General features: G+C 42.9%; 1 protein-coding gene across 1 annotated transcript in view; it reads left to right on the forward strand.

The window, feature by feature from the left end:
• The window catches only part of FAXC (failed axon connections homolog, metaxin like GST domain containing), a 199223-nt gene that overhangs the window by 86625 nt on the left and 86328 nt on the right, over nt 1-26270 (forward strand). The window contains exon 4 of the mRNA XM_085611121.1: nt 23252-23469. Coding sequence (XP_085467247.1) covers nt 23252-23469 — 218 coding nt within the window. The remainder of the gene's footprint in view (nt 1-23251; nt 23470-26270) is intronic.

Genomic DNA, 26270 nt, shown 5'->3' on the forward strand with positions numbered 1-26270 from the left:
GTTGGACTAAGGCATTTTAGCACTGATGTCTGCATCACCGCACTAAAATGTGTTAGTCACGCATACTATAGCTCTTGGAAGAATCACAACACGTCGCTTCATAGTATGATAAAAGCAGCCTCTGCCAGCACCTGCTGCGCTACTGGTTGTCCAGCTCCGTAATTAGGAGCTTATAACCGACTACACTTTGGCTGTTAGGGAGGAGCGTTGTGACCTTTAGTGTCAAAACTTCTCTAAAAACACACATATACTTCTGCCCTGCAGCTTAAATACATTTGCACCAGGCCCGGCCCTCCACCTGGTCGTCTGGTGTCACTGCAGAACATAAACACAGCCAGGATCCCGCACTTCTGTACCATCAACAGAAAGCCGACAACGATAATCCCAGCCAGTGGCTGAATTTTGGTTTGTTTTCCTGTTACCATGCTCACCACGCAAACAGCATTGTGAGACTCTCACAGCGCGCTCTCTATGATTGTGCTGCTGGCAGGCAGCTGGCACTGGAACAGTGTGGAGGGATTTTTCTGCTGTAAACAGCCCCGATTCTGCCCTATGGACAGTTTGCCTAAAGATAGCAAGCAACTTAGCCATCACCAGCGCCTGGCCTTCGATCACGAAGGGATCCCTGTAGACCGTTCAGTGGGCGGTGGCGGGCGTAGTTTAAAGAGCGCACTGCTAACTAGTACTTAGGAGCACCTAGTGTAACAGCAAGCGACAGTGACTAAGAAGGTCAAAGAGTAGCCTTGCCTGGCAGGCCTTGGGCCTGTAGGTAACCTCAGCAATGTCTGCACACCGGTCCACCACACTGGGTTTCATCACGCAATCTGCAGGCTTTGCCCGGCAGCACCTTCAGGATACTACAGGTGAGTCCAGCGCACCTGATCACTAGACTAACTTGTGTGCTGCAGCTGGGGCAGTACCAGGCCGGACGAGGGGGAAAAGGGTTGGAGGACAAAATAGGTTTATTCAGTCACTAGTTTTGATTGTCTTCACCTTCAGTAACAGCATTCAAAATAAAGGCACACTGTATGTTTAAAGATAAATCCAAGTTAAAGTAATCAGTAGGAAATGCATTCATTTGCATTATGAAATCTTAAAGATTAATTCCGTCACTGCAGATGAATATAACCAGACAGTAAAGGAACAGATTTTTGGCTGGCAGGGAGGTAAGGAGTGGTTTTTAACGACTTCTGTATTTATAGTGCTACGATGTCCAAGCTTATGACTTAAAGCACAATGAATATACAACTCATTATTTTAACACAGTATAAAGTGTTTTTTGAAGTGTTACATTTCCTGTGGAATGTCACTCATAAGTCACTGCAAACATTGAATGTCACATCAGCAATGCGAATACGAGGCAGCTACGATATTAACCCTCTGGGCTACCTTACACAGGTGAAAACTGTCACGAGACGAAACTCCCATCTCTCTCCAGCAGGTAAATTATTCACAAGAGTTAACTTGACACTTTGTTTGTTGACCAAAACTGCTCAATATACAAGGGACTTTCTACTGCTTTAAACACAACTAAGGTTGTGCTCTGAAGGGTGTGCTGTGAAGGGGATGGTGTGAAGGGGATGGTGTGAAGGGGATGGTGTGAAGGGGATGGTGTGAAGAGGATGCTGTGAAGGGGATGCTGTGAATAGGATGCTGTGAAGGGTGTGTGGGGGTGCTGTGAAGAGTGTGCTGTGAAGGGGATTCTGGGAATGGTTGCTAAAGTGCTTGTTTAAAATTCTTCAGTTTCGCATATGGCACTGCTTGTGAAGTTTAGATAAATAAGGCATGACATTGTCAGCCAGCTGATTGTGTACCGGTCCTTTCCACCCCTCTTTAGAATCCAGTACATCTGCAGCAGACATGAGCACTCGCCTGACCCTAGCCACTGGGGATGTTCTCGACCACCCCAGACGTGCTGGACACAGTCCTCAAGACGTCCCTCGCTGGCCCTGACACTCTCACTGTAGTGAGCCGTCCGCCACTAGAACACTTTGCTGCATGTTACAGCCTCTGGGCTGGTCCGGGGGTAATAAAGGTGCAACCAAGGCTCGTGGTCGACTGCACGTAACCGTACGCGGTGTCCTGTCCAGTGTCTGTCCATGTTCCTCCTGCGCCTGTGGCCTGTTAGGGAAAGGCACCCATACACCCAGGGGCACTTTACACTCACCAACTGTCTACAGCCCGCCTCGGGTCTCCCTCGCATGGAGTCTGTGGTGTCTGTGGTATGCTCACAATCTGTTCACAGGGAATCCAAGAACCGGCTGAGTGGCGAACTACACTGCTACAAAACTGCAAAATAATGTTCCATTACCGAAGAGAAGAATATTTACATGTGCAGCCCATTTAAAACACTTCCCCTGTAACTGTGAAGGTTTGTACCCGTGTCCCTCCAACACACTCTCTCTACACATGACACAAAAAGCACTTCTATTCGGTGCGGTGTCCTCCTTTCCCTAACCACACCCCCAGAGTGACGCGCATTTTATCTTTTTAGAAGTGCCAAAACAGAGTATAAACTAGGGGAAAAACTTACTTGCTGTTGCTTGAGTCTCCCAACGATCGGCACGCACCACAAAGGGAATCGAAAGTAAAAGTATACTCTCACATGACCTGCCCCCAGCCAGACGCCCGAGGTCCAACCAAATTTGCAGGTACAGTACACTTTTAAAATAAACTCAGGTGGTGCATGCAATGCAGTAGCATTTACACACACTGGCCAATCAAGGCGTAGTTATGCTGCGCAGCGCACTTCGTGTCCAATCAATACTCAGGGCTGGCTGCAAAGGAGGATTTACTATGCCCAAATAGTAATTAGCAGATTCAATGGGTTGGGTATTCAGAAATAAAATAGTGTGTCAGTTAACATACTTGAAAATAAGACTCTCCATTCATCATCGTTTACTTCTTCCTTTCCCCTGCATACACTGTATGTAATCAATGAAAATGCTTATGTTCTCATTTATCATTCACGTAACCTGAGAGTTTCATTTTAGTGTCGTGTTGATTACGACACTGCCGAGGGGCCGCCCCAGCTTGTAAAAATGCACACAACGTGACAACGGGCAAATAAACGCCCAAAGAGTACCCGCCCGCAATTTGGGTTTTTCTTTTTTGCCACACAAATGGGCGACATTATTCCCAAATAATAACTCAATCTGGCAGCACTGGTTGCGGCGGCCTTTATAATTTATTTGGGGACACTGACACTACTGTGACTGACAGTAGTGTCAGTGAGTGTCCCCAAATAAATTATAAATGCTGTCGCAAAGGACCACGAGTGCCGCTGGCGGCCGCCCCCAATTAGTGACGCCTGGGGCGGACCGCCCCCACCGCACCCCCCTAGCTATGCCGCTGACACAGCGCCAGGCTTTAGGCTCGAGTCTGGCTTAAGCTTTCAGTGGCTCGCCCACCTCTACCCCTTCTCCTTTGTGAATGTCAACAAAAAATATTTCGAACAACCAGTGTCTGCTCCTAAACAATGTTTATAAAAGTGTTTAATTTTCTTTTTTTTGAAGCATCCCAGTTCCCTATTAGGAAAACTGACTGCATTTAAAAAATGTTTTATTTAAAAGCAATCACAGACATGGTGGTCTGCTGACCCCAACAAGCCACTGTGCCTGGGATCATAGAGGGTCTCAATTTGCAACCTATCTCATGCATGTTAATGAGGTAGGTCGAATTGCGACCCACTTAGAATCAGTATTTTGTGAACCAACCTGTTAGGACATAGATTGTTTGACAAAATACCAATGCATTCATAGAAGTCGGTGTGGAAATTGCCCTCACTTCCACAGAATCCAGTTTAGTAGATTCCTAATAAGAAAACACAAATTGCAAATCTTTATTGATACAATTTATTATTCTTTGGAAGGCATCTTAGTACATCAGGCCCAAGTTCGAGTCTCAGCGTTGACTCAGCATCTTGTGAATCTGGCAATTCACTTAATCTCCCCCTGCCTAAAAAATGACCTGGGGCTTATGTGAAGGTCATATAGCTTGGGGTCTAGTTCATGCTATAAAAACTGCAACAAAAACTCAACTCATCTTAGGTTTAAGGTAAAACACCAGGCCGCTGTAATAAAGGACAGCTTAAATATTTTTAAAAAGGAGCTGAGCCACAGCACCTATATAACATTTACCCACAGTGAATTGCTCTTTCCTATCAAGGATAATTAAATGGTGCATTGCTACTAAAATTAGCCAAGGCATCATGTGTTCAATGAAATGCCGTCCAAATACAGGGTGAGCTGCACCACAGTTCCAGCTATTCACTAAATACTGGATGATGCTCTATGCATCAGGACAACAGTGGCTGGTGTTTTCTTGTCCCTCTTGGCCCGTCAGCGCAATTTGACACAGTCAACTATAGCACACTACCGAGCACCCTGAGTGACAGAATGATGGTAAAAGCACTGTCCTAAGTTTGCTGTCATCTTACTTGCAAAATTTCTCTCAGCAATCAAAACTAAAGGAGAATATCTAAGACTCTCCACCTTTAGGACTGGGGAAGCCTCAAGGCTCAATCCTTCTTCCTTGCTTTTTAGTCTGTATGTAGAACCTCTCACCACGCTTTTGAAACACCCCAGCATATTTTATTATTTCCATGTTGATGATGTTCAACAATACCTAAAACTAACCTCACATGGTTACTGATGATGCAGAAAAAAGTGATTTAGAAAAGATGATGTTGGTTAATTTCCTTAATTGCAGCCTATGTATTCACAGAGGTTCCATAGAAAACCTCTACATTTGGTGCAGGAGAATGGTATCACGTTTGGGAGATACCAAGAAAAACATGACAAGCAAAGAATGTAGTTATTTTTGCGTCAAAGGCTGTACATATTTGTACAACTTTTTTGACACAATGAGTAGGCAGTTGCTGTGATAACTCTCAGATGAAATTAACAGAATGGAAGGCATGTAATGGCACTTTATTTAGATAAGTCAGCAATTATGAGATAGGGGAATACATGGTTAGTGTAAGAAATTAGGTTGTAGGTTAACTTGGATGTGAGCCCTGGTCAAGCAGCAACCACAATCCTTGTAAGGATGAGGCACAAGCCAACCATCAATTAACCTGTGCTCAACCTTCTGGTGACCTGGTACAGAGCAGTGAGGCTTAACTTAGAGGCAATGTGTAAAGTATATGTGAAACACCTCAAACGGTAATAAAGTGAATTCCCCATACCAAAAGGATCCCTTTCACCAAGTTAGAGAAATAGAGTTATTTTTAATAAACAAAACTAGACCAAAGGACCAAAATCCGATCAGTCGCACCGGAGATATGCAAGTTTAAAGATTTCAGTAAAAATAGCACCAAAAACCACAAAACTGTGGATATCTGGTAGTGCCCGATTGGGCCGAAGTCACAAGTTCAGGCCGACCACGACGGAGATCGGGTCAGCAACAGAGACCCTGATAGGCGTGCTGAACAAAGTACTTCAAATCCTGGTTTGCGCAGCATTGCGAGGATCTGTGTTGAAGATTCGTCACGCAGCTGAAGCAATGCATCGGTACCGAATCGCAGCAAGGGCTGCGATGCGAGGTCCTGCGTTGTCGTCAATAATCCTTACGATGTGGGTTTGAGATGCAGAATTCAGTACTGAGGATTTATTCCGCTGTTGGGGCGATGCATTAGTTCCAAAGAGCTGCAAGACTGCGTCGCGGATCATGGTGTTGTCATTCAGGCTGCCTTTGACGAGGGACGCAAGGACCTGCGCCATGGATGAGTCATGCAGTGGCAGTTCCGATGGGACGATGGGCTGCCATATAGGTCTTTGCCGTGGTCCCGAACTTTGCAGCATCGGCGATGCATCGGTTCTGCTCGGGGTTGTGCCGTGCAGCAGAGGAGATGTGCTGGTTCCGCTGGATCCACATAGGTATTCATGAGCATGCACATTCACGTTGGGCCGTTTGCAAGGTCTCATATCCTGCCTGATCTTGTAATTGGAAGTCACAGACAACGGCAGATTGAGGGCAAGCTTGTTACTGCACCTTGAAAACTATCGAAATATTAATCCATAAGGCTCATGGAGTGTTTATTGTAGTCCTGAGGAAGACCTGCCTTTATGTGCAGTTAATAACACATTATCATAGGGTCTAAAAGTCGACCACAAGGTCCAATGTCCTGCGTCAGTTATCCTAAAATAAACAATGAGCATAAAAGGATATTCTGAAATTTAAAATCTGGACCTTTTACACTACATGTCTTTTCATTTGTTTCATATATTATGCATATGTGCACAGGGATCAGTACATTCTCACCATTATATGTAATATATGTGTTTTGGGTAGCAAGCTGAAAAACAAAAAAGTAAAGACAATTGCCTGATTGGAAGTACAGTTGGGTAAATGACAATGAATAAACCAAGCTAAAAGTGTCCTTTATGTTGTGTGTGCCTATTTTGCTGTTTATACGTTTTCGCTAAACAATTTAGCAGACTAGTGGTGGTGTTCAGTGCCAAGGTACTTTATTGTTAAGATAGTCCCCATTTGTAAAAGGCATCATTTTGTGACCCTTCTGCACTGATGTTGATTTTTCAACATTCTCTCACATTTCACAGAATTGTGTTACCCGACAGAACTCTTTGCAGCCTTTAAAGAATCCACAGAGGCTGGCAGAGCGCACTGGGCACACTTCTAAGCGTCCAGGACTGGTATGGCACCACCTGGCAGGGTAGACTCACGAATGGCAGAATCCAGTTGCTGGGGCTGTGTTCAACAGATGCAAGCCCAGTCCTTCTCACCCAGGCAGGAAGGCAGCAGGTCAGCACAACAGGGCAGCAGTCCTTTGGAGCAGCATTCTAGCAGAGTGGCTGTCCTTTCAGCAGCACAGTAGTCCTTATTCTTGGCGGAGTATTCACAGGTCCAGAAGTGTACTGAAGAGTTGGTGGCTGAGGTCTATTATTTATACTCAGTTGTGCATTTGAAGTGGACAAGAAGCTTTTAGAGGGTTCCCTTTGAAATTACCAGGCATCTTGCCTCTCCTGTCCTGGCACCAGACTAACTACAGGGTGCATGCAAGCCTTTGTATGGAGGCAGGACAAAACATTCAAGTGTAAGTGGAGCTGTGCCCAGCTCTTCCCACCCATCCTGGCAGTGATGCCCCATCCAGGCACATCTAAGTTCCCTATTGTGTGTGGCTGTCTAAGAGGAATACACAAAGCCCAACTGTTGACTATACCCAATCATGTGACCCAGAGACAGGCTGCAGACACCAAATGGCTAAGGCAGGAAAATACCAACTTTTTCTGAATTTTAATTTAAAATCCAACTTTACCATAAGTTAGGATTTTTCTTTACAATTCGAAAGACACCAAACATGAATGAGTTACTTGTTCTCATTTTGAAGTTACAGCTTACTAAATGTAATAAGGTAACTTTAATGTTATCCAATGGGAGAGGTAGGCCTTGCAGTAGTGAAAAATGTATTTAAGAGTTTTGCATTACCATTTAAAGCTTAAGAGTATATGTCCGACTTTTTAAATACATTGCACCCTGCCCTCTGGGCTGTCCAGGGCCAACTCTATAGGTGACTTATGTGAATTAAAAAGGAAGGTTTAGGCATGGCAAAAAGTGTATTTTGCTAGGTCGAAATGGCAGTTTAAAAACTGCACCCACATTTTACATTGGCAGACTTTAGACCTGTTTAAAAGGCTACGTAGGGGGTGGCACAAGCAGTGCTTTAGGCCCAATAGCAGCATTTAATTTAGGGGCCCTGGGCACAGATAGTGCCACTTTACTAGGGAATTACAGATACATTAAATACATGTATTGGGTATAAGCTAATTCTACCATGTTTTGAGAGAGAGCAGAAGCACTTCAGCACTGGTTAGCAGTGGTAAAGTGTGCAGAGTCCTAAAGCCAGCAACAACAAGATCAGCAAAGCAGAAGGTCCGAGGGCAAAAAGTTAGGGGGAAAACCATGCCAATGATGCCAGGTCTAAAAGTTAGGAACAGAGGTGGTTAGTCTGAGGAGAAGAGTGTAGCATTGATGTCTCACGGACCACTTATTTATTTATTTATTTTTTTAAAAACCTTTATTTTAAGGTGACACAGCTATTCAGCCGACAACCCGGAGGTACGGCAGCTTTAGAGACTCAACACATGCTTGCGTCCACATTTTACTGACAGGAGAGTCAAAGGTTCTGTTTTAAATAAACATAAATCCAACCCTAAAACACAAACAAGGCGTTAAGTACCGTAAGCCCCAAAAGAGGTTCCCATCAGGGGGGACGAGCCCCATTCCGTCCAACAGACACAGGTCTATAGTAAGGGAAAGGAGGGAAAGGCAGAGACTCAAGAAAACAAACACATATCATCAAGAACTTCAAAGCCGGAAAGAAAGCTAAGGGGAAAGCTGCTCCTCAGGCGGGTCCGGGTCTGGGGGCAGGCATATGTCCCCTCTGTACTGGTTCCATGGCCCCCATACAGAGTGCCATTTCCGAGGGCGCCCTCGAGCACAATACGCTGTCTACCACTTATTTTTTTGATCTTATGTTCCATATACATCAGGAAGAAAGGTAGTCTGACATCCCAAAGGAAGATGGCTTAAGTCTGTTTATGTTTTTTTGCTGCAGACAATACAGTTTTACTATCTAAGAGGCTGAATGTTAAGTTTGTCTCTATTAGGACTTTTGTCTGCAAAGAGATTTTCTCCACTATCACTGCAGAGTCCAGCTTATTGATATTGGCGGGGGCATAGCTTTGCCAGTAAAGTTGGGGGGAGGGTTTAAGGACTGGCTACAGGATCTTACTTATTGTCAGGAACAACTTAATACATACTCTGAACTCTTACCACCTACATCAAGGCCTGCAGATATATGGGCTCCGTTGCAATGTTATTTGTTGAGGGCGGGAAATACCGGTGAGGCTGGGTCGCCTACATAACTTCCAGCTGTAGGGTTCACTGATGACGGTAATCCTAGGGGGAGGGAACCCCTCCCCCCCGCTCACTTACAATGAGACACTCTGAGTGCTTCGTGCCGTGGGACTGTACCGTGATTCTCCCTTTGTTACATGGTGTGGTAATCTGATGGGGGGTGACGGGGTGGGGATGGCCTTGTGAATGTCGCGAGATGTCAGGACGGAGTTGCTTCATGGATGGGGTCCGCATTATCGTTGCCTGCCTATTATTATATCCTATGTACTTTATATTGCTCCTGGATGTGAAATGAGCCCAATGTCCACCATATATGAGGTGCTGTATGTTCATGTGTTAAATAATTAAAATAAAGTAAAAAAAAAAAAAAGAAGTTGGGGGTAGGGTGGTTGAATTTTTCCCAAAAAGTACGCTGGTATAGCTTGTGGGGATACATTATATGAAAAGCAGGATGGGGGGGGGGGGGGTGGTAAGGGGCAGTATGAATTGTTAGGAGTACTTAAAAAACAATATTTTTCAAATAAACAATAATTTTTAAGGCCTTTATAACAGAGATGAGAGAGCAAATGTGTGTGTATTTTGTGTTTTTATATAAAAGTTGCAGGTGAAATCCGACAGACATATTGCTATACCCGACTGAAAGCACTTGTACCCAACTATTTATGACAGAGTACATTTTTTAGAGGGGTAGAACAGCGGACAGTTTCTCATCGCGAGCAGTTGCGAGCATACGTGACCACTCGCAATGAGAAATCAGACCACCTGCGTTGAGAAATCTCGCCAGGAGGTTGATTTTCCACGCTCGCCAACTTGATGTTGACGATAGCGAATGAGGAAAAATCTCGCCGGGAGGTGGATTTTCCGCACTCGCCAACTTGAGGTTGACGTACGCAAGCGAAGGAAAAAACTCTGCTCCGCTATACGGAGCAGAGTTTTTCGGACCTCCGCGAGCTCCCCGCAACACGGTGTGCGGAAATCTCCGCAGACTCCACGAGCGGAGCACAGTTCACCGCCCAGACTTAGTATAAAGGGACTGTTTTAGAGTTTGGCGAATATGGGACCTTTGGCAAAAACAGGTGAATGTTCTGTCTGCCCTATTTAACGTGCACAGGTTTCCAGCACACTCTAAATAAGATGGACAAAACATCTCCCATCTTTTTGGCGGAATCATGCATTTATCAAACTCTAAATAAGCCCAGAGACAGTTCCAGCACTGCCTCCATTTTGGATTGAAAGAGTGTAACAAGGATGGGAAATGACTAACTGATAAACATGTAATGCGCTATTGCCAATCAGGACAGAAGCCAAATGGATAAATCAATGTTCCACTGTCTACTACTTTTTTATTCACAACAACTACTTACACTGCAACTCCAGTACTTAATATAAATAAATAAACCGAGAGACCTAACATTTTTCTTAGGAGTCAACCACCTAAGCTGCTAAATACCAAATGGCTGAATATCAAGGCTGCCTAATTTTGGTTCCAATAATACCGCTTTCTTCCAAAACCCTACACTTCCTGATTTCTTATACTCCACTTCCTCCTCCTTTCTCCCTTTTCTGCCTTTCTTTTTCTTGCTCTCAAAATCTTACGATGACAAAAAAGTTCTAGTCAAGAGAAATAAGTGCCCATCGTCTGCAACCCCCAGCACAAATTGATTACCTTTCCAATATTACCTGTAATGACCCTTACCTTGTATACAATAGCCTCATCAAAAAGATTTACAAATAATGACATATTTATCAATCGTTAATTTATGTATGCATGTATGTACTGTAAGTGCAATTAAATGAATGTAAAATAATTGAATACACTATTATTAAAATGAATTAAAAACGTTAATCACTATTGGTAAGAGTTAGTGTTAGAATGAGAATGAGGGTTTAGGGAAAGGGTTCCTCATTTACAAATAATTTAACATGCATTACACTCTTTTGAAATAAATAAAATAAACAATTTACCTTTCATTGTTGGAAGCATCAGTGTTTTATTAGTTTTAGGCTAAGATTTTTATGTATTTAAAAATCAATTTATTATAAGTTAATTTAATTAAGTTCATTTCATTCATTTCATAAGGCTTTATTCGGAGCTTAAACACAAAGTCCATAAAAGCACATACATTGCATTATAAAACAAACATCATTTATACAAAATCGATCAGACAGTTAAAATACATCAAATGACAGTTTAAAATATCATACTAGGCCTTGCTTTGATGGCTTGAAGAAGAAAAGTGGCAGTAAAGAAACAGACATCGGGTGGCGGGTTAAATAACAATTTCATGGTGTCTTTTACAATCCTAACTCCATACTTCTTAAAAACAGGTTTTAAAAAAGCTGAACGAAAATTGCAATAAAGTAGACAAAACAATAAAAAGTGCATGGTGCTTTGTACGGTAGTATTATCACATGGGCAAGGACCAATCGGGTGTTTTTTGATACTTGGGAACGCCACCAAATGGTGAACAATCCCAAAACGCAATCTTGTCAGTACGAACCGATGGGAGGGTCTGGTTACAAAGCTCAAATACGGTTGGAACCCTATCGTCTCACAGAAACTTCCGTAGAACAAACAGGTAGTTAAGTTACCACTGGCCCTCCCACGCCGCTCAGACTTATGGCTCATAAAACCGATTTCGTCTCATTTTTGGTCAAACTGGAGGCTGCATAACAATCCTCTATTACATTAAGACCATAGATCTCCAAAATACTACCCGTAACAAATTTGACCCATGGGATCTTTAGATGATTATCAATAGAGAAACAATCTTTAATGATAGCTCTATTTAAGGAGGTCTCTTCCTTTACCCAGATTGTACGCCACAACATAAGTGGTTTGAGGGCGACAGAATCTGAAAGGTGTTGAATTCCAAACTCCCTATGTACCAAATCGGTAGAAACCGATATGGGTAAACTTAGGAGTCTTTTTAGGAAGAGACTTTCCTCCACTTGTAGACTCCCAGTCGAAACATGCCTCCAAATACCAGCACCATAAAGAGCAATAGAAAGACACCTCATTTGATAGATTTTCAGCATGTCTTTAAGCCGTTTATCCCCTATTTTAGATGCGAACTGAAACACCCCGTGGGCACATTTCGCCATTCTAGCCCTGACATGGTTGATCTCGCTGGACCAGCTACCTGACTTGGAAAAGGTAATACCTAGGTAGGTAAAAGAGTCCACCGTTTGGACTTTATGCCCATCGATAAAAAACGAATGCGGTTTTTTACAGCCCTTACCACACTCCATAACAAAAGTTTTTGTTTTATTAATCATCAACTTCCTTTCCTTAATGAACAGAGAAAACCTGTCCATTAGGCGTTGCAGGCCAATAGGGGTCCTAGATAAAATAACGGCATCGTCCGCATAAAGTAAAACTGGGACGTGAAAATCAAGAGTTTTTGGGGCGTCAGCCACAACAGTCTTTAAAACAGAATCGACCTCATTAATAAAGGGTGTAAAAAGTAGAGGGGCAAGCACACACCCTTGTCTAATACCGCGCCTAATAAGGAACTTAGGGGTGCGCTCCCCTCCCGGGCCGTAACGGACACTTGATCTAAGGTTAGCGTATAACCGGGCCAAGAAATAAACAATGCCCTCCGGTGCCCCCATTTCTAGTAATTTCTCCCATAGGATCTTATGGTTCACCATATCGAAGGCACTGCTCAAATCTGCAAAGCAGAGAAAAAGAGAACCTTTCTTGGCCTTCGTATACTTCCCTATAAGAAGTTCTAGGTTAAGGCACTGTTCTACTGTCCCTCGTCCCTTCCTAAAACCATATTGGGAATTCGCCAATATGTTATTCGATTCGGCCCATTCTTCTAATCTGACCAGAAGCACCCTGCTCATGATTTTCACAGAGGAATCTAGAAGGGAGATTGGACGGTAGTTCTTAACGTCCCTCCTCTCTCCCTTCTTATAGATAGGGATTATAATAGATTCCTCCCAGGTGTGTGGGACACCATAACAGACAGCTGCATTAAACACATTAGTTAATAACGGGCCCCATATCTCTGGTTCTTTTTTGTAGACATCTATCGGCACCCCGTCAGGCCCCTGGGCCTTCCCTCCCTTACTAACAGAAATACAATCCTGAACCTCGGAAGTGGATATATCTAAAGGAATGACTGGCCAGTCACCTCCACCTACGTCCATAGATTTATCTGAGTCAAAAACCATGGAGAAGTGGGAAACCCAGCATTCTGCACTAACGTTTGCCGTCAGTTCAGGCATCTCCTCGTTCTTAAGAAAGGGACAATTAACTGTTGCCCAGAATAGGGAAGAATCCGAAGTTTCAGCCGCCTGGTCTAGCTTGTCCCATGCCTCTTGTCTTAGTTCGGCCTTCCTATTTTTAACTGCAGCCTGATAGGAGGCTCTAAGCTCCCTAACCAAGATTATATCCCTTGGTTTAGCTACAAGTGCCTCTTTAAGATCCTTAAGGGCAATAGTGCTGGCATGGTCGAACCACCCCCTTTGCCCGCACGACTTACCCTTAAGAAGCTTAGTAAATTTAGCATCAATAGTGAGGTTAATATTAATAAACTTGGGTATAATTACATCTGTAAGTTCTTTGTTCTCTAAAATAACAGCAATTTCGTTTACACACTTAATAATAATGGAGTTGGACAGAATATCAGCTTTAGCCCCCTTCCACCTAATTCTGGTTCCATTTGGTCGGTGGGGTTCAATATTAGCTATTATATTTAAATTGGGGCCTTGTTTCGCCTTCCAGAGGACAGCCTCCACAGTTAGGCAGTTATGATCACTAATTAAATTATCAACTACCAAAGGGGCTGAACACCACGGGTTAAGACTAGATGAAATGCAAATAAAATCAATCACAGTATTTGCATTTCGGCCCGTGAATGTAGGGATGGTTTCACCAGAGGCACCCTTCTTATTCTCCAACATCTCCATATCATAGGTCATCAAGATTTTGTTTAATGAATCTCCATAAAGATTATGGGGAAAATGAGAGACGCCTTCCCCCCAGCAGTTTACAAAACCACAAACCCTGTGGGCGGGGGATGGACACGCAGCAGTATTAAAATCCCCTAGCCAAATGAAATCAAACACGATATCGTTTCCCGTAACTATTTCTGCCAAAGCGGACTCTAAAGCAAACACTACCTGCTGCCTAGTATTATCAAATACATTATTATAAAAGTTAATTAAAAGGATATTTCTACCCAGCTCCTGGAAAAGCCATAAAATCTGGGAATGGGCCCCAATCGGTACATATTTCTTAACAATGAGTGGTACTTCCACTGAAATCAAGGTTAAAAGCCCACCCTTTGCTCTGCCCAGAGACAGTTCCAGCACTGCCTCCATTTTGGATTGAAAGAGTGTAACAAGGATGGGAAATGACTAACTGATAAACATGTAATGCGCTATTGCCAATCAGGACAGAAGCCAAATGGATAAATCAATGTTCCACTGTCTACTACTTTTTTATTCACAACAACTACTTACACTGCAACTCCAGTACTTAATATAAATAAATAAACCGAGAGACCTAACATTTTTCTTAGGAGTCAACCACCTAAGCTGCTAAATACCAAATGGCTGAATATCAAGGCTGCCTAATTTTGGTTCCAATAATACCGCTTTCTTCCAAAACCCTACACTTCCTGATTTCTTATACTCCACTTCCTCCTCCTTTCTCCCTTTTCTGCCTTTCTTTTTCTTGCTCTCAAAATCTTACGATGACAAAAAAGTTCTAGTCAAGAGAAATAAGTGCCCATCGTCTGCAACCCCCAGCACAAATTGATTACCTTTCCAATATTACCTGTAATGACCCTTACCTTGTATACAATAGCCTCATCAAAAAGATTTACAAATAATGACATATTTATCAATCGTTAATTTATGTATGCATGTATGTACTGTAAGTGCAATTAAATGAATGTAAAATAATTGAATACACTATTATTAAAATGAATTAAAAACGTTAATCACTATTGGTAAGAGTTAGTGTTAGAATGAGAATGAGGGTTTAGGGAAAGGGTTCCTCATTTACAAATAATTTAACATGCATTACACTCTTTTGAAATAAATAAAATAAACAATTTACCTTTCATTGTTGGAAGCATCAGTGTTTTATTAGTTTTAGGCTAAGATTTTTATGTATTTAAAAATCAATTTATTATAAGTTAATTTAATTAAGTTCATTTCATTCATTTCATAAGGCTTTATTCGGAGCTTAAACACAAAGTCCATAAAAGCACATACATTGCATTATAAAACAAACATCATTTATACAAAATCGATCAGACAGTTAAAATACATCAAATGACAGTTTAAAATATCATACTAGGCCTTGCTTTGATGGCTTGAAGAAGAAAAGTGGCAGTAAAGAAACAGACATCGGGTGGCGGGTTAAATAACAATTTCATGGTGTCTTTTACAATCCTAACTCCATACTTCTTAAAAACAGGTTTTAAAAAAGCTGAACGAAAATTGCAATAAAGTAGACAAAACAATAAAAAGTGCATGGTGCTTTGTACGGTAGTATTATCACATGGGCAAGGACCAATCGGGTGTTTTTTGATACTTGGGAACGCCACCAAATGGTGAACAATCCCAAAACGCAATCTTGTCAGTACGAACCGATGGGAGGGTCTGGTTACAAAGCTCAAATACGGTTGGAACCCTATCGTCTCACAGAAACTTCCGTAGAACAAACAGGTAGTTAAGTTACCACTGGCCCTCCCACGCCGCTCAGACTTATGGCTCATAAAACCGATTTCGTCTCATTTTTGGTCAAACTGGAGGCTGCATAACAATCCTCTATTACATTAAGACCATAGATCTCCAAAAAACTACCCGTAACAAATTTGACCCATGGGATCTTTAGATGATTATCAATAGAGAAACAATCTTTAATGATAGCTCTATTTAAGGAGGTCTCTTCCTTTACCCAGATTGTACGCCACAACATAAGTGGTTTGAGGGCGACAGAATCTGAAAGGTGTTGAATTCCAAACTCCCTATGTACCAAATCGGTAGAAACCGATATGGGTAAACTTAGGAGTCTTTTTAGGAAGAGACTTTCCTCCACTTGTAGACTCCCAGTCGAAACATGCCTCCAAATACCAGCACCATAAAGAGCAATAGAAAGACACCTCATTTGATAGATTTTCAGCATGTCTTTAAGCCGTTTATCCCCTATTTTAGATGCGAACTGAAACACCCCGTGGGCACATTTCGCCATTCTAGCCCTGACATGGTTGATCTCGCTGGACCAGCTACCTGACTTGGAAAAGGTAATACCTAGGTAGGTAAAAGAGTCCACCGTTTGGACTTTATGCCCATCGATAAAAAACGAATGCGGTTTTTTACAGCCCTTACCACACTCCATAACAAAAGTTTTTGTTTTATTAATCATCAACTTCCTTTCCTTAATGAACAGAGAAAACCTGTCCATTAGGCGTTGCAGGCCAATAGGGGTCCTAGATAAAATAACGGCATCGTCCGCATAAAGTAAAACTGGGACGTGAAAATCAAGAGTTTTTGGGGCGTCAGCCACAACAGTCTTTAAAACAGAATCGACCTCATTAATAAAGGGTGTAAAAAGTAGAGGGGCAAGCACACACCCTTGTCTAATACCGCGCCTAATAAGGAACTTAGGGGTGCGCTCCCCTCCCGGGCCGTAACGGACACTTGATCTAAGGTTAGCGTATAACCGGGCCAAGAAATAAACAATGCCCTCCGGTGCCCCCATTTCTAGTAATTTCTCCCATAGGATCTTATGGTTCACCATATCGAAGGCACTGCTCAAATCTGCAAAGCAGAGAAAAAGAGAACCTTTCTTGGCCTTCGTATACTTCCCTATAAGAAGTTCTAGGTTAAGGCACTGTTCTACTGTCCCTCGTCCCTTCCTAAAACCATATTGGGAATTCGCCAATATGTTATTCGATTCGGCCCATTCTTCTAATCTGACCAGAAGCACCCTGCTCATGATTTTCACAGAGGAATCTAGAAGGGAGATTGGACGGTAGTTCTTAACGTCCCTCCTCTCTCCCTTCTTATAGATAGGGATTATAATAGATTCCTCCCAGGTGTGTGGGACACCATAACAGACAGCTGCATTAAACACATTAGTTAATAACGGGCCCCATATCTCTGGTTCTTTTTTGTAGACATCTATCGGCACCCCGTCAGGCCCCTGGGCCTTCCCTCCCTTACTAACAGAAATACAATCCTGAACCTCGGAAGTGGATATATCTAAAGGAATGACTGGCCAGTCACCTCCACCTACGTCCATAGATTTATCTGAGTCAAAAACCATGGAGAAGTGGGAAACCCAGCATTCTGCACTAACGTTTGCCGTCAGTTCAGGCATCTCCTCGTTCTTAAGAAAGGGACAATTAACTGTTGCCCAGAATAGGGAAGAATCCGAAGTTTCAGCCGCCTGGTCTAGCTTGTCCCATGCCTCTTGTCTTAGTTCGGCCTTCCTATTTTTAACTGCAGCCTGATAGGAGGCTCTAAGCTCCCTAACCAAGATTATATCCCTTGGTTTAGCTACAAGTGCCTCTTTAAGATCCTTAAGGGCAATAGTGCTGGCATGGTCGAACCACCCCCTTTGCCCGCACGACTTACCCTTAAGAAGCTTAGTAAATTTAGCATCAATAGTGAGGTTAATATTAATAAACTTGGGTATAATTACATCTGTAAGTTCTTTGTTCTCTAAAATAACAGCAATTTCGTTTACACACTTAATAATAATGGAGTTGGACAGAATATCAGCTTTAGCCCCCTTCCACCTAATTCTGGTTCCATTTGGTCGGTGGGGTTCAATATTAGCTATTATATTTAAATTGGGGCCTTGTTTCGCCTTCCAGAGGACAGCCTCCACAGTTAGGCAGTTATGATCACTAATTAAATTATCAACTACCAAAGGGGCTGAACACCACGGGTTAAGACTAGATGAAATGCAAATAAAATCAATCACAGTATTTGCATTTCGGCCCGTGAATGTAGGGATGGTTTCACCAGAGGCACCCTTCTTATTCTCCAACATCTCCATATCATAGGTCATCAAGATTTTGTTTAATGAATCTCCATAAAGATTATGGGGAAAATGAGAGACGCCTTCCCCCCAGCAGTTTACAAAACCACAAACCCTGTGGGCGGGGGATGGACACGCAGCAGTATTAAAATCCCCTAGCCAAATGAAATCAAACACGATATCGTTTCCCGTAACTATTTCTGCCAAAGCGGACTCTAAAGCAAACACTACCTGCTGCCTAGTATTATCAAATACATTATTATAAAAGTTAATTAAAAGGATATTTCTACCCAGCTCCTGGAAAAGCCATAAAATCTGGGAATGGGCCCCAATCGGTACATATTTCTTAACAATGAGTGGTACTTCCACTGAAATCAAGGTTAAAAGCCCACCCTTTGCTCTGCCCGAAGTGGAAGCCACAGCCGGCAAATGGTAAGAAACAAAACCCTTGTAATTAATGGGGTCCAGACTCCAGGTTTCCTGAAAACAAATAATATTAAAAATGTTAATAAAATCAAACCAACCTAAACATACATCCTTTTGTGAGAGTCCAGCAACATTCCAACAGGCAATTGAGCACAGGCCCCAGTTGTCTGGTACAGTGAGTTTAGTTGATACAACCCTATCCCTATCGTCAATGATCAGTCTTTCAATTCCGCAATCGACTGTGACATCGATGTGGTTAACACTGATACCACTTATACCAATAGCCTCCACTGATTCTGGAACCCCGGGGACCACACTACGCCTCCCCTCTCCCAAGGAAGCGACCATAGTCCCTGGGTCCACCAAAGGTAATACCAGTCAATCGTTACAATCAAGCCCACTCAGGGGCTGGAATCTATTAGACGTGGAAATAGTAGGACCAGCACACATATTCAAATCTCTAGACCTCCATCGGTGACACTCAACGTCAGATTGAATATCATGGTCTCTATAAAAGTACCCCAGGGGGCGTAGAGAGATTCCTTGGTCTCGTGTAGGGAGAGATGCGGCTTTAATCAGCACCGTGGAGGTAAGTTGTGGGTTTCGGAAATTGATAACAATACAATCCCCTCCACAGGTCTTATGGGATTTGCCTACCCAATTAGTTCTTCTAGTGCTTAAGATATCCCCTGATAGGGCTACGGGGAAGCCACACTGCCGGTGGAGCCAATCCACAGTTTTATTCTTTAGTGACAAATGGGATTCACCAAAGCCGTGGTTGCTTCCGGACACTCTTACTGGAGGAACATTAGTTAAAACAGCCACAAAAGGTGCACAGGTCGGCGGTAAGTCCGGCTGAGGGCTACTTGAACTATTAAAATTTGCATTGGGACCCACCTGCTTCCTTAGTACTGAGCTAAAGGAAGGTTTAGTTTGGCCCGACAACTGCGGGAGAGAGTTGGGGACAACAGGAACAGCTTCGCAATCATTCTCGGAACTAAAATTAGGATTACTGCTCACGGCCGACGTTAGAACTATGTTAGGAGTATTAAGGGGAACCTCAACAGGTCCATGTTCATTATCGTTGGTTTTGGCTCTCGTACCGGAATTAATGAATGAATCCAATAAACCTCCCAATCTGACTACTTCATCTGAAATTATAGCAAGTTTAGTCAATAGGGGTTTAACAAGTAAATCAAACTTAGCATCAATAGCATTTATCAAAAAAACAAGTTGCTCATTATCTAAAGTAATCGTGGGACCATCCTGTGCCATTTTTTGGTCACGTTGAGCATTGGACAATGAAGGGTCGTCTCTCTTAGTGGAGCGATTCCCCCCTCGTTTAGGCTGATTAATCTTGCTATTGTTCCTGCATGAACGTAATAATCTTTGTGACCTCGATGCCGTCACGCTAGGAATTAATGGATCAAAAAAAGTTTCTTGACCAGATTCTAAATCGTTAAGGGACCCGGGAATAACACTAGCCTCGCTTGTAATATCCATTGGAACAACCAAGATGGAACTATCCATAGGACCTAAGGAAATACTGACATCAGGATTAGTAATTGACTGGGGGGCCGGTCGGTTAAGAGAGGGAGGGCTCAAGCTTTGTGACCCCGGCCGTCCTAAGGACTTCCTCCTTTCTTGGTTGATTTTATCGACCATCTTGACTAGATAGTTATCCATAGTAGTGGACACAACCACAGGTTTAGCTTTAGACATTATAAGCCGGGCTTGACCAGTACCGATACTCAACAACAGACTAACACCACAATATACAACAACCTATAAACCTACGCTGTATATAGCTGCCTAGCACAGATAATAGCTTCCCGTTATACCACCTTACACCTCACTGCCCTACCCTGATAGCAGTAACGTTTAGGCGGATCACACAACAAGTTAGGCAGGTTAACAACATACAAAAAAGCCTGTATACGGCCCCCTCCTACCCCCTCCTGTCCCGGACTGTCACAGACTGTCCGCCCTTTGTCCGGGCTTCGTCCTGGGCGTCCCGCGGCGTGTCCCGCGCTGCGGTATCGAATGAAATTAAAGGGATGCTGGAGCCAATAGGCGGGTGGGCGGTCAGGCTCGGGCTCCTGGGATCTGTAGTCCATCCAGCAGCCCCTCTCACCCTCAACAGCGGCCAGCGACTCCAAGCACAGCCCCTCCAGGCACGACAAAGCTCAGGTATGCAGATGCCCCCAGCTGCGATGCGGGACCCGCGCCAGCGGGTTCCGCGAGCGTATTTAAATGTTTGTGGGCGGGTGGGCGGGCCGCGACTCAGGTGCGGTCAGGCTCGGGCTCCTGGGAGCTGTAGTCCATCCAGCAGCCCCTCTCACCCTCAACAGCGGCCAGCGACTTCAAGCACAGCCCCTCCAGGCACGACAAAGCTCAGGTATGCAGATGCCCCCAGCTGCGATGCGGGACCCGCGCCAGCGGGTTCCGCGAGCGTATTTAAATGTTTGTGGGCGGGTGGGCGGGCCGCGACTCAGGTGCGGTCAGGCTCGGGCTCCTGGGAGCTGTAGTCCATCCAGCAGCCCCTCTCACCCTCAACAGCGGCCAGCGACTCCAAGCACAGCCCCTCCAGGCACGACAAAGCTGAGGTATGCAGATGCCCCCAGCTGCGATGCGGGACCCGCGCCAGCGGGTTCCGCGAGCGTATTTAAATGTTTGTGGGCGGGTGGGCGGGCCGCGACTCAGGTGCGGTCAGGCTCGGGCTCCTGGGAGCTGTAGTCCATCCAGCAGCCCCTCTCACCCTCAACAGCGGCCAGCGACTCCAAGCACAGCCCCTCCAGGCACGACAAAGCTCAGGTATGCAGATGCCCCCAGCTGCGATGTTAATTTAATTCAACTAATTCAAGTAAATAATAAACATAAATAATACACATTGGTTAGCAATAGGGCTAGACTATTGCTAGGCAATAGGGCTAGACTAATTTAAATAATTTAAAAAATAATATATTTTAATATTAGTCATGTGTACCATTAGCATTAAGGTTTGGCTAAGGATGGATTATTATAATATCATTAAAATGTACTTGATATATTTAATTACAATTATACATTTGTTTATTTATAAGGGAAAGAGTAAAGGGAAGGCTGAGCGGCAATAAAAATAACTTTAAATTAAATCAATTAAATATATTAACACAGATATTGAGACGCTTATCATATTGTAAGTTTAGAGTCAAAGTTAGCAAAAGCAATAGGGTAAAATGACATGATTTCACTTAATTTAATTAAAACTAGTTTACTAATTGAACTAAATGAACTAAATATTTTTTTTAATGGGTATGGCTAAAGTTAGGGCAAGACATCAATGAAAATGTAAAGGTGCAAACAAGTGGCTAGGCTCAGTGTAATGGTAATTTTAATGTTAAAATAGGCTGAGGAGGCAGTAGAAGACAAGGTAAAAGTGTAGAGTTATTGGTAGGCATGGTTACGGCAGGAGATGTAGCCACTCTCGGATAACTCCCATTTTTCATGGTCTTTGGTTCCTATCTTCTCCTTAATGGGCAGCTTTGTTTGTATGCCTAATTTGTATGACTTCTTTGTTTGACTATGCTTAAATCAGTGTTACCTTCATATATGTCTCATTCAAATTCTTTATTAACAGGCGACCTCTTCCAACTTGGGACTAGGCAACTCCCAATTCTGTCTTATTTGCCCTCTTCCAGCTACTAATTTCTATTACTGAGCTGGTTTGCAAAAGGCCACCCAGACATCAATTTTAGATGTGGTATTAGCAAAGATATTTTCATTTTACTAAAAGTATATATAATATACTTGCAGTGACTTTCAGACAGGCCTCTTTACACAATAGTCTGTTGTTTTGTTATTCACATTTTCTTCCAGCCCAGCAGCAGCAGGGTGCAAAGGCTGAACCCACTTCAGCCATTGGCTAACTTCACTGTGAGTGATGGCATTCTGCTATTTTCAAAGATAGCATACCCACACACAAATAGTTCCCTTCGGTGCCAGGGTTGGCAATGTGTGCTTTTTGAGTCCAAAGTATATTTTTGACATTAGGCATTAGTTTTTTATATCCACGAGGGTCTGGCAGCTCCCCCAATAGTACAATTCTACAAAATCCAGGGCAAATAAAACAAGTCTTTAAAAAGCCAAAAGGCTGTCAGCCACTGCCAGACTTATTGCCTTTGCCAATGCTTGTTTTTTCTTGTTATTGGCGTAAACACCATTAAAAATGCTGCTGATTGTACGTTTCATAATTAATCTAGCCACTCCTGCCCTTTTTCTCTAAAGGTGTGGAAGGTAATGTGGTTAAAGACTCTGGTGCTGAAATCACTTGCAAAAATTCAGACATGCAAATACTGATTGCACCATATTTCCACTGTATTTTTTCTTACTGAATATCAGCCTTCTAGAAAAAAGTGGCACATGCCATGCACAAATGGTTTTGGGCCAGTTTTTCCCTTGTTGTTTTGAAATTTTTTCCAAGTTTGATCTCAATCTTTACACCAATCGGTGGTACGAGTGTATACAATATTGTAGAGAGTACTATTTGAACTGAGTTCTAAATTGGCATTAACAATAAAACAGGCAGAAACAGGCCGGACTAGGAACCTAAAGCAGCCCTGGCAATTTTGTCGCACCGCCTCCACCCAATGGGGTAGGGGAATAATCGAGCGTGAAGCACTGCTGCCTAACAAACAAAACTGGCCCCCAGCAGTGCTGCTTTTGTTACTGGTGGCCAATATTGCTGAATCGGTGCAAGACTGGCCCCCTTCGTTCCAGAACCAGCCCCACCCTTCCAGCCTCCCGGGCAAACGCGCGATGCCTGCTACGGCCAGTCTGGCCCAGGCCACAAATACCATAAGAACCCATTATACAGTTAGTACCAAGCATTACCAGTTAGACATTTTGGCACTTTGTTTTGTAGACAAATAATTTCTGTAATTCTCATTTCAGGACCTTGGCCTACTGCCAGTGGGTGAACAATCTCCATGAGACCCAGAAGATGCTCTCTGTCGTTGGCCCATTTAGCGACCTGCTAAGATGGATTCTGTGCCACCTCACCAAGGGAATTGTGAAGCGGGAAATGTATGGCCAAGGAATTGGGCGGTTTTCCGAAGAGGAGATCTATATGCTGATGGAGAAAGACATGCGCTCGCTAGCTGGACTTTTGGGTAAGACATTTTCAGCTCCAGCCTGGATGCTGTCTCTTAGAAATTGTATGCATGAGCATCACCAGGATTTTCTACGCTCATTGCTTGGGCACTCCCCATAGACAGAGAAAAGTTAATTGTTGACCATTTTCAGTAATTTGGGACCACCACGATGTGGCCCCCTAATGTTTTTGTCTTACCTAGCTGTATAGTATAGGCAGAACTGGTTGCGAGTTACTTTGAATGAAAGCAGGACTTTTGGTCGCTCGTTTTGCTCTAAGAAATCCCGTACCTGGGTTTGTAAATGAACCTAGGAAAGTTACAGATCCTCTGAGGTTAGGAGTTTGTTTCATATATTATCAGATTGGAATTTGATATTTGGCATCCGTTAACTTTCTTTGAAAGACTAAGGCAGGGAGTCAAGCACAATTACACTGTAATGTACCTATATATAATACATGGGATTCTGTAATCCCTGTATAAACGGCAGTCTCTGATTTCTTTATAATCGCCCACTTGCGACGCATCCAGTTGCCGATTATAAAGAAAAAGATGTCAGAACTCGACTTTTATAAGTTATTCTGATGTAACAATGCCTGCTGCCAGAGCCGGCAGCCACAGTGAAAGGCCACAAATATCTAACAGGTTTTTGATGTGTTTAATTTTGCACTAGAGGTTTTATTTTTATTCTTCACGTTTGCAAACGTGTTCCCTCTTTCATATGAAAGAACTACGCAGCAAGGCTTTAAGTGGTTTGTGGAAAAGGTGATGGTGTGACTATGTAGTATATAGGATAAAGTACCCTCTGGCATACATGATAAAGATATTGAAATTCACCTCAGGATTCTGTAAACTTATAAAGGAACTCGTCCTTCAGCTTCGTCTTTCATATGGTTATGGAACTCATTTGTGATTTGCAATATCCTTATAATGTACGGCTGGGGGATAATTTGTCCCTCATAATCGTGTACTGCTCCTTTAAAGAGTTTAGGCCTGGCAGGTGATTGACACGTCTGATTTCTGGGTGAGTTTTGAATGCAGAGAGAAATACACTGTGGAAATGCCCTTCACTATAGGTATAGTATGATGAATGAATTCACACCTCTGTTCTCTTCTGGATTCACCATTTCCTCCTGAAACTAGACGACTTACAACTGCAACCCAACTCTTGGTCTCTCTGTCCGATAAAACAGGCTACAAGTTCTATATTGTAACTTGTTGTCATAGTCAGTGTATTTGATTTTGGCAATTCACTTTTGCAACAAGAGAAACGGATGTTTACGCACAGGCATTTACAGTGACAATAATGTGATTATGTATTCTTGGATCATGCCCAGCAATCATTGAAAGGGCATTTCACTAGGTTTTATATACTTTATATAAAAGGGATGGTGATTTTGAAGGGACTTAGGAGGTAATGGGTGCCAGAATCATGTATATAGATAGGACTATATGCATACCCCACTTATTGCAACTTCAAAGCATGCCATCTCCGACACAAGTCAGAGAAGTGTATGATGCCCTTTGGCTACTTCTTAAGTTGTCCTTTCTCAATTTCTCAATGTAGTTTGGTATTTCTTGCCAATTATCCAACTGTGTATGCAAACTCCATTTAGAATCTGTCAGCTAGATATTAATAAAGTTAGAGTGTATTTCTTTCTCACTTGTAATAAAGATGAACTCTTCTCAGTTACAAAGTCACAAAGCCACTTGCACATTGAAGCTCAACGTACACATAGTTTGCTAGTACAATCAATTCACAAAAGATGAATTTGCATTTCTACCTGGATTAACACATGTGTAATACTTACCCCAATAAGGTGTTATATTATGGATGTGTAAATCTCTTACCAGTGGCGAGGAGTGGATGTTCCCAGGCAAGATCCCTGGAAAGGGTGGGAACACCACATTTGGGGCTGTTCACATTACAAACCTATCCACAGTCCATCCCCACACTGGCTACAGTTGCAGATTCACTAGTGTTAAGGGCAGGACTGGATTTATCTGCAGGGTTGGAATGGGAAGGGAGCACCATCATATTCAGAGTGAATACTCTTACAGGGTGGGAACTGAAAGTGGGCATCCTCAAAATTGGCGGGACTGCAGGATTCTCCACGTGAAAAAGTTTATATCGGTGGAGAACATTATATATTTTGCACTGATACAGTCAGGTTTGAGCATGCTCAGTTTTACACTATGTACATTCAGGACAACCTTGGCCTGGACGTGATTAGGATGTCAGAAAACGTTTTCAAGAGTACTCCTGGAATACTGCAACTATTTCAGGTTTCCATGACTTCCCTTAGAAATGTTTGTCTGTGAATATTTGAAATTTGTGAATCTTCTCTCATGCAAAGGTGAAAATTTGCTGGTGCGTATTTATGGGTAATTTTGTAAATCTGTTCCTTATTTTCATACCCAGTATATCCCTCAGCACCTTTTACCCTTAGCACTGATATTGGGCTCATCTCAGGCACCCACAACCGCTTGATTACATTTATATTGATTTAGTTTGTGCATTTATAATGCGTGACAAACTTAACCACCCTGGCTCTAGTTTCATGGTGGTGAATGACGCAGATGCAGTGGTGTCTTAGATATACGTTGGAGATCTGTAAGTGAAGGAGAACGTAGACATCAGTGTATGCGGTTGGGAATATCTGTAACAACCTGATGTTTATATGTTCATCTAGTATTTCCCAGCCGATATGCCAGGCTAGTTTAGTAAACTCACTGACTGTCCACAAGTTAACCTGTACTACACATACTATTCAGTCTGGTGGAATTAACAATAGTTTTATCATGGAAAGCTTTGAATGGAC

This window comes from Triturus cristatus, chromosome 6 (genome assembly GCF_964204655.1).
Source record: "Triturus cristatus chromosome 6, aTriCri1.1, whole genome shotgun sequence".
Classification (NCBI taxonomy): Eukaryota; Metazoa; Chordata; class Amphibia; order Caudata; family Salamandridae; genus Triturus; species Triturus cristatus.